The sequence below is a fragment of the Muscardinus avellanarius genome, assembly GCF_963383645.1.
Source record: "Muscardinus avellanarius genome assembly, chromosome: 4".
In the NCBI taxonomy this organism is placed as follows: domain Eukaryota; kingdom Metazoa; phylum Chordata; class Mammalia; order Rodentia; family Gliridae; genus Muscardinus; species Muscardinus avellanarius.
The window spans coordinates 118,037,878-118,054,146 of record NC_137789.1 but is presented as its reverse complement, the minus strand read 5'-3'; the positions used below and the strand labels follow the sequence as shown (position 1 = coordinate 118,054,146).

General features: G+C 48.3%; 1 protein-coding gene across 1 annotated transcript in view; it reads right to left on the bottom strand.

The window, feature by feature from the left end:
- Window positions 1-275: 275 nt before the first annotated feature.
- Window positions 276-16,269, bottom strand: part of MACROH2A2 (macroH2A.2 histone) — a gene marked incomplete at both ends in the record, with an annotated part of 30,530 nt that continues 14,536 nt past the window's right edge. Inside the window, 5 exons of the mRNA XM_080695368.1 lie at window positions 276-441; window positions 2,979-3,153; window positions 7,866-7,955; window positions 12,194-12,293; window positions 13,923-14,033. Coding sequence (XP_080551494.1) covers window positions 276-441; window positions 2,979-3,153; window positions 7,866-7,955; window positions 12,194-12,293; window positions 13,923-14,033 — 642 coding nt within the window. The remainder of the gene's footprint in view (window positions 442-2,978; window positions 3,154-7,865; window positions 7,956-12,193; window positions 12,294-13,922; window positions 14,034-16,269) is intronic.

Sequence of the window (16,269 nt, the reverse complement as noted above, 5' to 3'; positions counted from 1 at the left end):
AAACGAGGTCTGTTTTTTTTAAAAAAGTTCTAAAACAGGAAGAAAACACATGGAAAGAAACCCCTGGTGGAGACCTGGTTAATTATGGACTGAGGCCCTTTTTAAGAGAATATAAAATGCAGAGGGCTCCTTCTGTGGGCAGCACCCGCTCCCGTCGCCTCTGCCGCCCGCTTCCCTCTCAGCGCCCTCTGCTCCCCTGCCGTCACCCTTCCTCTCTCCTTTTAAAAATAAAAGCCTGCTCTGTGACGGGCTCTCCCTCCGGCTTGCTGGGGCGGCTACTTGGTGTCCAGCTTGGCCATCTCCTGCACGTAGATCCCGATGCTCTCGCTGTCGAAGAGCAAGAAGTACACGTTCTTCAGGGAGGACGCACTGGAGTCGTCGAAGTGGGCTGAGATCGCTTTGAGGGTCACCTGGGCGGCTGTCTGTTTGGGGAAGCAGTTTCTGTGCCAAGGCAAAGGGAGAGCTCATGTCAGTATTGCCCCTCAGGCCTGGGCGAACAAAATCTCAGTTCTTTATTTTGGCCCTGGGCCCTTAGTTGTCCTGTGTCGGGCATTACAATGTGTGAGCTGGGCCACGTCATCTCTGACCCAGGTCAAAGGGCCAACCTGTGAAAGGCAGGCAGGGGACGTTCTCTATAGGTACCACACTGACTGGTTTTAGCCAAGGTCTAGGGCTGACAGGTGAAGAGTGCCCCTGTATTTGAAGCTGTCTCACCCCAATCAAGTAAAAGTTGGCTTTAAAAACTAGCGATTCAGCTGGGCGTGGTGACGCACACTTGTACTCCCTGCGCTTGGGAGGCTGAGACAGGATTGCACAGGTTCAAAGCCAGCCTCAGCTACTTAGTGAGGCTCTCAGCAACTTAGTGAGACCCTGTTTCCAAATAAAATATAAAATAGGTCTGGGAGTATAACCTGGAGGTAGAAGGCCCCTGAGTTCCACCCCCAGTACCAAAAACAGCCCCCCCCCAAAAAAAAAAACCCTAGCAATTCAGCTGGGCATGGTGGTTCCAATACTTGGGAGGTCGAGACAGGAGGATTACAGGTTTTAAGCCAGCCTCAGCAATTTAGTGAGGCTTTTAGTAATTTAGCGAGACTCTATTTCCAAATAATAAAATAGGTCCAGGGGTGTAACTTGGAAGTAGTATGCCCTTGGGTTCAATCCCCAGAATCACACAAACAAACAAACCACCACCACCAACAAAACTAATGATTCAGTATTTAAAATAAATGGTCTCCAAAAAAAAAAAGTGAATATAGGTTTTATTAGTTCCTTCAAAACTGGTTTATATGCTAACCAGATTGTTTAATGAGAGCAAAAATGTTCTGAGCTTGGTGGCGCATGCCTATAATATCAGCACTCAGGAGGGTGAGACAGGAGGAATACGAGTTTGAAGCTACCTTGGCAACTTAGTGATGCTTTCAGCAACCTGGTGAAATCCTGTTTTAACATAAAAAATAAAAGAAGGTTGGGGGTGTAGCTCAGAGGTAGAATGTTCCTGGATTAAATCCTCAGTAACACACACACACACACACACACACACACACACACACACACACACAGAGAGAGAGAGAGAGAGAAAATAATAAAGAGCAAAGTTGTTAACAGCTCGTCTTCAAAAAATTTCTTTTTGTGTGTTCAGTATTTCTCTCTTGTGAACTCATATGGATATGCCAGTGCAGTTTTAGCAGTGATTCTGGACAGGGCTGGGCTGGAGAAAGTTTGCTAAGAGTCCCAAGCACCAGGGAGCCACTGATAGTGCTGCCCACGGGTCTCCAGGGGCACTGCCATCGTGGTTATTTGGGGTTAGCCACCTGCCCCTGGCGCTCCTGTTCTGGTGGGGACCAGCCCTGCCTGTGGTCCGCCTCTAGGAAATGCAGCCGGCAGTGCCTTGGATCTGGGTTGTGGAGGGAAGTGCTGGTGGCCCTCAGCCTCAGCACTTGGCTCTTAGCCTGCCCACGATGCACCTGGAAGTCATGCCTGGGTTACCCAGCCCAGCCTTTGTACACACATGCCCGGTGACGGCCTTTTCCTGCTCTGGCTCAGACTGTCAGCTCTGCAGCAGGACCTGAGGTTTCACATTCAGACCAGGTGGTGTCGCTGCTGCTGGTCCATGGGCCGTACCAAGTAGCAAAGCCTTCAAGCCTGGTGTTTCCTTTTTCTTTTCCTTTTATTTATTTTTTTCTTTTTGGTACTGAGGATTGAGCTCAGAAGCATTCTAACTCTGAGCCCTATTCCTAGTGTACTTTATTTTTGAGACAGTCTTGCTAAGTTACCTAGGCTGGCCTCAAATTTGAGATCTTCCTGCCTTGGTCTCCTGAATTGCAAGATTACAGGTGTGCACCTATGCACTCAGCTCAAGCCTATGCTTTCTGATCATGTGTTCCAGAAGTGGAAAACTGGTAGGATATAGGCTTTTGGGTACTGGAGATTGAACCCAGAGTCGTTCTACCTCCAAGCTATACCCTCAGCTCCATTTTATTTTTATTTTGAAACAGGGTCTCAAGTGGCTGAGGCCCTCACTAAATTGGTGAGACTGGTCTCGAACCTTCAATCCTCCTATCTCAGCCTCCCAAGTACTGGGATTGCAGGTGGTGCTATCACGCCCGGTGGAATATAGGCTTTGAACATGGCAGTCTTAAAAATTAACATGCCACCTCACCCCCACCACAGTGGCTCCTTGTGGCCACCTTTCTGTCTGAGTTTTGGCATCAAGGAGCCTGGGGAGCTTGCCCCAGACATGGGGAGCTTGCCCCAGACATGGGGAGCAGCTGAGTGGAGGACCAGGGTGGTTTCACTGTGTGTTTGGAAAGTGGGAAATAGTGTTCCGCCTATTGCCTGGCTAACAAGCTGTGCTGTGCTGTGCCGTGCTGCAGGCCTTGGCTGAGCCTTCTGGAACAGGGAGGTGAGCTGTGTGTGAGTAGACAGCGGCTGGTTTCCAGCAGAAAGGCTGGAAGCATGCAGGCCAGCACCCATCCTACCTGCCGCTGGGGAAGGGTGGGAAGGCCACGGACTTCAGCTTCCTGTCCTCGGCCGCTGACAGGCAGTTTTTGATGGTCTCTTCAAGTTGTTCTTCACACTTGTCGGAGCCCCACTGGGGGATGTGACAGTGGATGACAAATTTGGCTGCAAGCCCGCTGGATTGGCTGACGGCGGCTGGGACACAGGAGAGAGAGAGAGAGGCTTCAGGTTATTTTCTGCCTGACCTAAGCCCGGAGTTAGGCCAGGCCTCACCCGTCTACCTGTTAGACCCCGAGGGACAGAAAGTGGAAGGGGATTTTGGTAACAAGAATCCCTGGGTCTGAGGAACCTGCCAGAGAGCAGGTACATTACCTCCCTGTCATCTGCCAGCCAGGCCCTGGGTTAGGAGCCTGCTTACACTGCTTTAGTCAAGGGAACACAACCAGATCCTCTCTGGGGGCCGTGGTGGGCTAAGTAATGGCCTCCCCAAAATACTCATCTTAATTCCTTGCTCCTGCGGATGTTACTTGACCAAAGGGACTTCGCAGGTGGGACTGACTGAAGGATCCTACGATAGGAGATTATCCCAGGTATCTGGGCGGGTCCTAGGCTCCTATAGGAGGGAGGCCAGAAGGTCCAAGGCTGGAGAAGACCCTGTGATGGCGGAGGCTGGAGGGGTGTGTTCCAGAGCCATGGAATGTGGCACTCTAGGAGCTGGGAGAGGCAAGGAGGGCCTCTCCCCTGTGCCTCCACAAGGAGCCTGCCCTGCACACATCGTCGTTTCAGTCCTTAAACTCACTGTGGACTGCCAACTGAAAAGAATAAATTTGTGTTGTTTGAAGGTGCTAAATCTATGTGCGGAGGACCAACAGGAAAGAGACAAAGGCTGTGTCTGTGTGTCTGTGTGATACTGCGGACTGAACCCAGAGACACTCTACCACTGAATTGTACCCTCAGTCCCTTTTATTTTTATTTTGAGACAGGGTCTCTCGCTCAGTTGTCCAGGCTAGCTTCAAACTTGCAATCTTCCTGCTTCAGCTTCCCATATCGCTGGGATTACAGATCTATTCCACTGTGCCTACCTACAAAGGTGTTTTTGGTGTGTGTGTGTGTGTGTGTGTGTGTGTGTGTGTGTGGTACTGGGGATTGAACTCAGGGCCATTCTACCCTTTGAGCTAAACCCTCAGCCCAATTTTATTATATATATATATATATATATATATATATATATATATGTGTGTGTGTGTGTGTGTGTGTGTGTGTGTGTGTGTGTGTGTGTGTGTTACTAGGGGTTGAACTGAGAGGCATTCTATCCCTGAGCTGCATCCCCAGCCCTATTTTTATTTTTTATTTTGAAATAGAGTCTCATAAAGTTGCTGAGGCCATCCTTGAACTTGTGATTCTCCTGTCTCAGCCTCCCAAGTACTGGGATTACAGGTGTGTGCCACCATACCCAGTTTATTTTTTATTTTTTGAAACAAGGTCACTGGGTATGGTGGCATACACTTGTGATCACAATACTTGGAGGCTGAGACAGAAGGATCACAGGTCTGTGGCCAGCCTCGGCTACTTAGTAAGGCCTTCTGCAACTTAGTGAGACCTGTTTCAAAATAAAGACTAAAAAATAGGGCTGCCGGGCGTGGTGGCGCACGCTTGTAATCCCAGCATTCGGGAGGCTGAGACCGGAGGATCGCACATTTTGAGACAGGATCTTACTAAGTTGCCCAGGCTGGTCTTGGTCTTGAACTTGCAATCCTTCTACCCCAGCCAGCCTCCCAAGTGGCTGGGATCACAGACGTGTACCCCTGCGCCTGGCTTCAAAGCCATCTCTCCTCTCATCTACTGTGTCCCAGGGAAGCACTTTCACTTGCCAGGAACCTGTGTTTTGAGCATGGCAGTGGTGCTGCCAGGAGCTTCCAGAAGCTTCTCTTAGGTAACCCTCTCAGGGTAGAAGGCCTGATATGTTCTCAGGAGTCACAACAGCAAAAGAGGACTCCAGGGCAGCCCTTCAGCAGGAGCTGCTACTGACAATCTCTGTTCTCCAAGACACCATGGTTTTCCTTCTAATGGTGCCTCAGTTTCCCAAAGCAGCCTCTCCTCTTCCTGTCTGTTGGGCCCAGTGCTCTTCTCTCCTGCAGGAGGCATTCACCTGGCTTCTAAACAACCCTCTGCAAGCCAATTTTCTCCTCAGCTTTCAGGAGTACCCTGCATCCCAGTGACCCTTCTGGTGCCCCATGCTCAAGATGCACCCAGCTAAATCTTCATTCACTTGTAAAGTCCCCAGACGAATGTTCAGGGGCTATAGACACATCTGCATCCCAGGCCCCACCCTACAGTGCTTGTTGTAGAGGCCTTGCATGAACTGCTGTGACCCTAATATCTTCATGGAGGTGTCTGTTGCGCTGCCCTGGCTCCCAGCACAGTGTCGCAGGGCAGATGCTCAGATATTCACCAAATGAAAGGAAAGTCTCACTTTCTGCCCACCTGCTCAATTTGCAAACCCTGGACACCCCCCCCACACACACACACACACCTCCTAGCTTCCCTATCAGACCATGCAGCCATCACTGCCTCTCTCTGGCTTTGCCCCGGAAATAGTTTCCTGATCCATCCTCACTCCTGTCTCTGCTTCAGGGCGGGCCTGCTTTACCCACGCTAAGATGCACTTTCAGAAAACATTTTAAATATCTTTTTTGTTAGCCATGCATAGTGGCAGACCTTCGCAGTACTTGGGAGGCTGGAACAGGAGGATTGCAGGTTTGAAGCCAGTCTCAGCAATTTAGGCTTTCAGCAACTTAGGGAGACCATCTTTCCAAATAAAACAATAGGACTGGGGGTATAGCTCCGAGGTAGAATGCCTCTGGGTTCAGTCCCAGTACCATTCATGCACACAAATCTTTTTTGTTGTGGTGGTGTTGGGAACTGAACCCAGGGCCTTGTGCAAGGTAGGGAAGCACTCTCCATACTGAACAACATCCCTAAATCACCTAATTATTTCTTCTTCCTCCTCCTCTTCTTCCTCTTCTAATTATTATTATTATTATTATTATTATTATTATTATTATTATTTTTGCGGGTCTGGGGATGGAACCCAGGGGCATTCGACCTCCGAGCTACACCCCCTGCCTATTTTTATTCTTTATTTTGAAACTGAGTCTCACTGAGTTGCAGAGGGCCTCACTAAGTAGCTGAGGCTGTCCGCGAACCACGATCCTCCGGTCTCAGCCTCCCGAATGCTGGGATTACAAGCGTGTGCCACCACGCCCGGCTCTTCTTATTTGGTACCAGGTACCAGGGATTGAGCCTAGGCACATTTTATCTCTGAGCTACACCCCCGCAGTAATTTTATTTATTTATTTTAAATATTGAAACAGGGTCAAAAGCTGGCCTGGAACCCATGATCTTCCTGTATCAGCCTCCCAACTACTGTGATTCTAAGTGTGGGCCACCACGCCTGGCACGCCCAGGGGTTTTATGCAGCCCCTTGCTCTGAGCAGTGGGCCTGGCTCTGGTCTTTTCTGTGAAGTGACTCTAGTCCTTTGTCGAGAAGGGCTGACTTTCCGAGCCCTGGACCCCGGTGGCGCAGGCTGCGACTTCTCCTATGGTGCTATGAGCGCCTTTTCTATTTCCATCCACACATATGCTAATCTCATGTTTGAGTGGGAGCTGTCTTTAAAACTAAACAACAACAAAAGGACACTTTACTCATCATCACATGGATAAGAGAAGCTTTAAAGTGTAGACTCGTGCTGTTCTGGCTGGAAGCCCCCATTACTGTTCTAACAATGTAGTCAACTGTGCTGGAGCCCGTCCTAACTTCAAGGTGGCCTTTCTGGTCTGCAGAGCCCGGAGTGAGAGCCCTACACAGCCCGCGGGCTCCGTCGCCCTGGCTGCTGATTCTCTCCTTCCTGTTGGCTCTTGATCGCAGCCTGCGGTGTCGTGCCCCCAGTGGGGCTCCCCTCCCCTCGGGAGTGCTCCCCACTCCTCCCTCCGCACTGCTCTGTGTCTGAGGGCAGCACTAGGTTCCGTGGATGTCCGAGGCCCTGGTTTTAGCGCAGCACGCGTGGCACTGACTGGAGGTGCAGTGAGTGAACGGCCTGGGGACCGGGTGGTGGGAACAGGGCTCTGAAGCTGGATCCACCTGTCCAAAAGTTACCCAGAAGCCTCAAGGATGGGCGTCCACACAAAAGCCTGCGCACAGATAGATCTCTGAACGCAGTAGCCAAAGATGGAAACCACCCAGGCTCCCATCAACAGATGAACGGACAGAGTAGAATTACTCAGCTGTCAGGAGTAAAGTGCTGCTGCATGCTGCAACCTGAACGAACTATGGAAATACTAAGTTAAATGAAAGAAAGTCACAAAGGGCCACTCACTCACTGTACGATTCCATTTATATGCAATGTCCGGAATAGGCAAATCCACGGAGATAGAAAGCAGGTGAGTGGTGTCAGGGTCTGGGGGAGGGTGCGACTGCTTAATGGCAGTGGAAGCTTCTGTTCGAGGTGATAAAACAGCTCTGGGACCGATAGTGGTGTTGGTCACACAACTTGATGCCACTAAATTATACACTTTAAAATGGTTGCAGAGGCAACATTTGTTATGCACATCTTACTGCACATACCCCAACATTAACAAAATGGCTCTAGATCATTTGGGGGGAGCTGGTGTTCATGGACATGAACTATTCAGACGTTTCACAGCCCCCGGAGGATAGGAGACGATCTACGTAGGTTGCTCAGGTCACCAGACAGAGGCTAAAATGGCTTGGTGATTGCTTATAGCATTTTTTTTTTTTTTTTTTTTTTTTTGCACACGGTGAATAAGCATGGAGCGTGAGGCTAGAGAAGGGGAGGATGAGGACGGGGTGGGCCACGCCAGGGACCTGGGCTCAGTCCCCCACTCACCTTCAGCAACTTCCAAAGGGCCTTGGGATTTGCGGAGCTCCTTTACTGTTTCCAAGAACTCTTTGCCTCCAGCCTTTTCCAAGGCTTTACCTGCAAAGGGAACGTGAGAAGCTCTGTAGTCTCCTTTCAATGTAATAAAAGTCTGCTTTCCAAGGCTCCTTTCTTGAGCATGTCTTAGCAGGCCAGGGGAGGGCATCCTTAGACGCTGGAAACCCGGATCTCCGTTGTTACCCTGGTTTGTGAGTCATCAGGGGTCCTGGGGTCTCTGGGCCTCTCTGTAGCAGACAGGTTAGCAAGCTGCTGATTCTTCTCTCTCTCTTTTTTTGTGGTACTAGTGGTACTAGGATGGAATTTAGGGGTTCTCTACCACTGAGCTACAATCTTCAACCTTTGTTTATTGGTACTGGGTTTGAATCCAGGAGTGTTCTACCTCTGAGCTATGCCCTTTTCAATTTTTTTTTTTTTTTTTTGGTGGTATTGAGAATGGAACCCTTCTACCTCTGGGCTACACTCCAGACCTATTCTTTATATTTTATTTGGAAACAGGGTCTCTTAAGCCAGCGAGGCTGGCTTCGAACCTGCATGATCCTCCTGTCTCCGCCTCCCAAGTGCAGGGATTACAAGCATGTGCCACCACGCCCGGCTAGCACTTTTTATTTTGAAACAGGGTCTTGATAAGTTACTACGGGTCTGGCTAAGTGGCCCAGGCTGGGCTCAGAGTTGCAACACTCTTGTACAGAGTCACTGGGATTGCAGGCCTGTGCCACCGCACCTGGCTTCTATTTGAATCTCTCTTTCTTTCTTTCTTTCTTTCTTTCTTTCTTTCTTTCTTTCTTTCTTTCCTTCCTTCCTTCCTTCCTTCCTTCTTTCTTTTTTTGTGTCACTGTGAATTAAATACAGGAGCATTTTTATCTCTGAGCTATACCTCCAGCCCTACTTTATTTATTTATTTATTTATGTATTTATTTATTTATTTATTGGTGGTACTGAAGATGGAACTCAGGGGCATTTTACCTCCAAACTACACCTCTAACCTCATTTTTAATTCTTTACTTTGAAACAGAGTCTCACTAAATTGCGGAGGGCCTCACTAAGTAACTGAGGCTGGCCTTGAACCACGATCCTCCCATCTCAGCCTCCCAAGTACTGGGATTACAAGCATGTGCCACCATGCTCGGGTCTTATTTTTTATTTTGAAACAGGTCTCGTTAAATTGCGGAGAACCTCACTAAGGGTGAGGCTGGCCAAGAACCTTTGATCCTCCTGCCTCAGCCTCCCAAGTACTGAGATGACAAGTGTACACGACCACCACCAGCTTCCATTTGAATTTTGAATGAACAAAGTCTCAACTGAGAGCTGGGCCCAAGGTTTTTTGGGTGTTGTTGCTGGTGGTGGGAGACTGCTGGGGACTGGACTCAGGGCCTCACACATGCCAAACACATGCTCTATCACTGAGCTGTATCCACGGCTCCTAACATAAGGTTTTAGAAGAATAAATCATGGTCTTAGCTGCCGGGGATGATTAGTTTGGGTGTTGTTAGTGGAGAATGGAATCTTGATAGAAGGGTCTGCTAACAATAGGAGTGACCTGAGAAAAGGAAGGAGGGAAGGGGAGGGAATGGGGTGGGAATTGGGTAGGGGTTAAATCAGTGATGTGTACATGTTTGTATACACAAGTTTTTTTTTTTTACCACAATATGATGTATGAATATAATGCACCCCCAAAAAACACAATAGGAGTGACAATTAAAAAAAAATGATCAGGCTAGGCAAGGTGATGCATACCTATAATCCCGATACTTGAGAGGCTGAGACAGGAGAAGCTCAGATTTGAGGTCAGCCTTGGCAATTTAGCAAGACCCTCAGCAGCTTAGCGTAACTCTGTTTCAAAATTAATAATAATAATAATAATAATAATAATAATGACTGTTATTATTCTAATAAAAGGGCTGGGGGTGTAGCTGGGAGGTAGAATGCCCCTGGGTTCAATCCTTAGTAAAAAAAAGACTATAAATTATTATCATTATTATTTTTTTTTGTGTGTGTGTGTCACTGGGGATTGAACTCAGGGACATTCTACCTCCCAGCTACACTCCCGCCCTGTTTTTCTTTTTGAAACAAGGTGTCGCTAGGTTAATAAGAGTCTCACTATTTGCTGAGGCTGTCCTCAAACCTGCGATCCTCCTATCTCAGCCTCCCAAGTACTGCTGGGATTACAAGCATGCGCCACCATGCCTGACAAGTCTATAAATTATTAATTGCCAATGAGCCCGGTGCTCTGCTAAGCCCCAGACATGTTATTTATTTAATCTTCACAGCACAACTATGAGACAGGTACTATTGTTATCCTCAACCACAGATGAGGAAACCGAGGCTCAGGAAGGTTAAGAAAACAGCCTAAGGTCAAATAGCTAGGAAGCGATTTGAACAGCTGGGACACAGAGCTGGAGCTCAGAACCTGCTCGCTAACCCCGGGCCACCTGTCAGCCCATTTCCCGCCCAGACCCCCTCAAGGCCGGCCTCAGACTCCACTGCTGGGATCAGAGCTTGAGGCTTTGCTCAGTCAGTGGTCTTTCTATGCCATCAGCCTGCTACTTTAAAAAAGAAAAGCATCTATCGCTATTGCTTTTCTGACATAAAAGGCAAATGTGATAGGGATGTGTAACTCAGGCACACGCAAGCTGCTTTGTTAGTGAGAAGGTAGACTACTGATAAAACAGCGCAAGCTCGCGGCCCCGGGGCCCTTCCCCGGGGAGGAGGTCTCAGGGCAGCCAGGGCCTGGTGCCTGCGAAGGGTGCAGAGGGAATTCTCACTGCCCCTTGGTGTGCAAAAGAAGCCCCGCTCCTCTTTGTGCTGCTACCCCCCCATGCCATTTTACCTCCTTTTCTGCACAGCAAGTGGCTTCTTTCTTTCTTTCTTTCTTTCTTTCTTTCTTTCTTTCTTTCTTTCTTTCTTTCTCTTCTTTCCTTTCTTTCCTTTCTTTTTTTGGTACTGGGGATGGAACCCAGGGGCATTCTACCTCTGATCTACACCCCAGCCCTATTTTTTATTCTTTATTTAAAAACAGAGTCTCACTGAGTTGCAAAGGGCCTCACTAAGTAGCTGAGGCTGGCCTCAAACCATGATCCTCCTGTCTCAGCCTCCTGAATGGTGGGATTACAGGCGTGGGCCACCACACCCGGCCATCACTTACTCTTTCAGTGGAGAGCTGAAGGCAGCTCTGTCTTGTACAAATGGATGAGATGGTGACCATTTAGCATTGGTTATTTCCACTGTCCCCCCGCCTTGCCCAGTGATAGCTCTCTCACCCACTCATGGGACAGGCGGAAAACCACTGGTAAAGAGCTCAATGATTTTAAGGACCACCCAGTTTTTTCTAGAGATCACTTTCCTCATTACCAATAGCATTTTCAATATTTAACATTAAAAATATATGAAGTAAATCCAAAAACACGTTCGATAACATTTATAGCAACACTGTTCATGATAGCCCAGTCTGGAAACTATCTAAATGCCATCGGTGGTAAATGGATCAGTGGACTGTGGTATATCTGTGCAGCATAATACCACACAGTGGAGAAAATGGACACAGCCGCATTGAGAACACAGAGCAAAAGGAGCTAGACACAGAAGAGTGCATGACTCCATTTAAGTAAAATTCAAAACAGATTAAAAACCCTCTATGTTGTTAGAAGACAGGACAGAGGTAGTTACCTCTGGAGGAGATGATGACTGGGAGAGACTGGGGGGACATCTGGGTGCTGTTAGGGTCCGCTTCCTGATCTAGGTGCTAACTGCATGGTGGTATTTACTTTGAAAAAAAAAAATCAAGCTGTACTCGAATGACTTATTTCTATATAATACTTCAGTATAAGATGGACATGGTGGTGCGTGCATGCATGCATGCCAGTACTCCCAGTACTTGGGAGGTTGAGACAGGAGGTCATAGCAGGTCCCAGGTCATCCTCAGCAACCTAGCGAGACAGCGATTTAGAAAGACTATGTTTCAAAATAAAAACATTTAAAAAGGGCTGGGAGGTGTAGGTTGGAGGCAGAATGCTCCTGGCTTCAATTCCCAATACCTACCTACCAACCAACTAACCAACCAGCGAAACAAAAATACCTTCAATATAAATGTTACAAGATAGATGCAGAAATAAAGCAAAGTGAGCTACTCCATAGCAACACTGTTCAATGATATAAAAGGCGATTTAAGATTGGACCCTGCGCAGTGGGGTGGGGGTGATATCCACTGGACAGTGATTGGAGAGAGCCTGCCTAAACAACGGGCTATTCCAGGCAACTTTACGAAAGCCTCAAAACCTTACCTATATCTTCTTTGAGGTCAATTTCGGCTGTGGTTGGGTGCACAATGCCTTCCACTCTCATGGAGCCAATATGGCTGATGTCACTCTGGGTCAGAGACAGCTGCATTAGGAAGAAAAGATGGAAAATATAGGAAAGTTAAATCCCACTGAATTCTGCGTATCCAGTGTCCATGAACTCTCTCAGTGATGCACACCAGAGGTCAACATAAGGGCCATGTACGGAGCGACCCCTCAAGTTTGCCATGCGTTTGGTTTTGAAGCATGAACCCGCTGGAGCCCAGTGGATTTAATTTGTAGGCTGAGGCTACCAGAACGCATCCGTGTCCTCTCCCAGGAATGGGAATGGAGCTCTCCTCCTCTTTTCTTTCCCTTCTCGTTCTGCCTGTGGCTCCCAACTCTGTGGCCCTAGTATTCTGTGAAACATCCTCTGAGCAGCTCCCGTGAAGCAGAGCAGCTTAAGGCTTGCTGTCTGTTCTCCGCACCCCGCGCTTCCCCGGAGCAGCGCCGAGCTGCTGGGGCAGAGGCCTGAGGCCAGTGATCTTGGTGGAGAAAGTAAGGGATTCTGGGTTAGCAGCTCGCTTCCGTCTGGCCATCTTGCCTGATTTATTTATTTAAATTAATTAATAATTTACTTAATTGTTATAGTTCCAAGTTACACCCTCAGCCGTATTTTATTTTTATTTTGAAATAGGGACTCACTAGGTTAATAAGTCTCACTACTTGCTGAGCCTGTCCTTGAACCTGTGATCCTCCGGTCTCAGCCTCCCAAGTATTGGGATTACAAGTGTCTGCTGCCCGGCTCCACCTTGCCTTTTGACGACCACGTTTTTGGGCTGCCCTACGTGTTGGCAGTGGAGGCACTCTCCGCGGTGCCCCATGTGGGCAAAAAGGTGGTGTTCTAGATAAGGAAGAGAAAGCTAATCGCCACATAATGGTGGAGAACCCCTGGAGGGGACATAAATTCCACCTCTTTCTTCCTGTTCTGCCTCCCCAGAGATGACTTAGGAACCCGCCACGACGATGCTCCTAGAACCTGCTCCCTCTGTAGTTGAGCTGCAAGCATTCAGTGAGCAGAGAGATGATCAACAGACTATGTCTTCGTGTATCTTATTTCAGCCCCAGTTGACTTGGTAGATAAATTGTCTGCTCTAAACTTAATGCTTGCAGAAATGAATTATTTGTGTGTCTGGCTGGGCTGCTGTGTTGCTAGTGACTGTTCAAATGTATAGCCCTGTTTGTTTTCTTTCTGCAGCCGGGGAAGGCAAGCAGACTGAGTTATTGGCAAATAATTCATTTCTAACACCAGGGGTATTCAGGAAACATATATTTCTATTTTCATTCTCTGATAAATTACATCGAACCATGGAAGACAGGTCTACCTGAGGCTGTCTGAGATGGTTAGCTATGGATTTTTTTTTTGTGTGTGTGTGAGTGCAGAAATAACTGGGGCCTGGGGGATTCTCAGCAAAACCAGTACTGTCACCCCCTCTACTGACCAGGAAGATTACCTTTGGCTGACCAATGTCAGCACGAATAAGACTCAAAGGACTTGTTCATGCCCACAATGCAGAAATCGCCATAGCTCTTTAGCTTAAAATGGAATAATTCAAGACCAGAGCGAAAGTCCTACTAGGGAGCCAGAGATGAAGGAGGCATCACTGCTTGTAAACAGTGGGTTATAAAAAAGTGATCGTGTTTTACTGCAGCCCATTATGGTTCTCTTTATTACCTTCTGCCCTAGAACAAGGCTCTTGGAAGACAGGATGGTGAATCCATCCCCTGGGCCATCTTCAGAGGTGGAATTTGAAGTTCCTTCTTTATCGCTGTCTTTTGCTTTGGACTGTTGGTAAAAATCAGAAGGCAGATGAGAAACAGTCCAGAGGCGGCCCAACGCCGCGGTTTAAGCTCTTTCCTTGGGCGCCACCACCTTGGATATTAACAGCGGTGGTTAAATGTTACCCCCCGCCCCCCGTCTTCTCTTGGTACTGGATGTGGAACCTAGGGCCTGCAGCAAGGTGGGCATGCACTCTACCACTGGCCCGCACACCCGGCCCTCTGCCGTTCCCTGATGGCAGGAAGCAAGCGACAGCAATACGCGGAAAAGAACAGGGTACCGCAAACAACAACGTGTGCTACAGGGGTGCGCGTCCCCTCAGTCCTCGCCCAGAGCCGGTCCCCGGTCCATTACTCTTGCCTTGTGTTAATCTGCCTGCAGTTTATGATGGTAAAAACATCAGAGCCAAGTGGGGTGGTTCAGAGTGCACGGCTCGGCCTCCCTGCTCCCCAGGATTTCCCCGGGGCCCAGTGGCAGCGGTACAAACTCCTGTATGATCTTTTGTGTTGTCATGGAAGTCTGCAGAGTGTAATTTCCACAGCCTCTAACGCAGCACTACTGTCCAACAGAGCTCCTGTGATGGAGATGCTCCAGACTCTCTGCTGCTCAGTGCTCCTGGGCCCTTGAAGCGCGGCCAGTGCCACTGTGAGGTGGATTTTTTTTTGGTGGGTTTGGGGATGGAACCCAGGGGCATTCGACCCTCCGAGCTACACCCCTGCCCTATTTTTTATTCTTTATTTTGAAACAGGGTCTCACTAAGTTGCAGAGGGCCTAAGTAGCTAAGGCTGTCCACGAACTGCCATCCTCTGGTCTCAGCCTCCTGAATGCTGGGATTACAAGCGTGCGCCACCACGCCCAGTTTATGAGGTGGAATTTCTTTTTCTTTTCTTCTTCTTCTACTTTTTTTTTTTTTTTGTGTGTGTGGGTCTGGGGATGGAACCCAGGGGCATTCGACCTCTGAGCTACACCCCCTGCCCTATTTAATTCTTTATTTTGAAACCGGGTTCGCACTGAGTTGCAGAGAGCCTCACTAAGTAGCTGAGGCTGTCCATGAACTGCGATCCTTTGGTCTCAGCCTCCCGAATGCTGGGATTACAAATGTGCGTCACCACGCCCAGCATGAGGTGGAATTTCTAATGTGGCTTCTTCTTCTTCTTCTTCTTCTTCTTATTATTATTATTATTATTATTATTATTATTATTATTATTTTGGCATTAGGGTTTGAACCCAGGAGCATTCTACCTCCTTGATATATCTCCATCCATTTTTATTTCTTTATTTTCATTTTGAAATAGGATCTCATTCAGCTGCTGAGGGGCTTAATTGTTGAGGCTCAAACCTGCAGTCCTCCTGTCTCAGTCTTCTATGTACTGGGATTACAGGCATGAGTTAACACGCCTGACTGTAATGTGGCTTATTACTATTATTCTTATTATTTTTTGTGGTACTGGGGATGGAACCCAGAAGCATTCTACCTCCAAGCTGCACCCCCTGCCCAATTTTCTATTCTTTATTTTGAAACAGGGTATCACTGAGTTGCAGAGGGTCTCACTAAGTAGCTGAGGCTGTCCGTGAACCGCGATCCTCCTGTCTCAGCCTCCCGAATGCTGGGATTACAAGCATGCGCCACCATGCTCAACTATGTGGCTTATTTTTTACCGCTAGTTTCACATGTGACTAGTGGTTACTCTACTAAGAAGTGCACGGAAATATTACTCCACAGGTAGTGTCACCAAGCTTAGCAAGCTGCCCCAAACACCTGGAGCCCTGTGGGCGGAACCCAGGGGACTGCCTGGGGAGCCTGGAGATTTTCAGCATACCACATGGGCTCGGTGGAGAAGTGAGAGGCAGGGCTCCACGCTGCTGTCACTCACTTACAGTTTTGCTGGGGCCATAAAAGAAACCAGAAAACCACCCTGCTGTGGGGTTAAGCATATCTGGTATGCCTGGTCTGATGATATGAGCTCTAAGCTCACAGGCCCTACACCCTTGGTCCTTTGGAGGTTCTGACTGTGCCCCCATCATCACCCGTAGACCTTCCTCTCACCCTGGAGATGTCTTAGTCCATTCAGGCTGCTATATCAAAATACCACAGACTGGGTGGCTTATAGTGTTTTTTTTTTTTTGGTACTGGAGATGAGACCCAGAGGCATTTTACTTTCAGCTTATACCCCAGCCCTTTTTAATTTTTTATTTAGAAACAGGGTCTCACTAAGTTGCTGAGAGCCTCACTAAGTTGCTG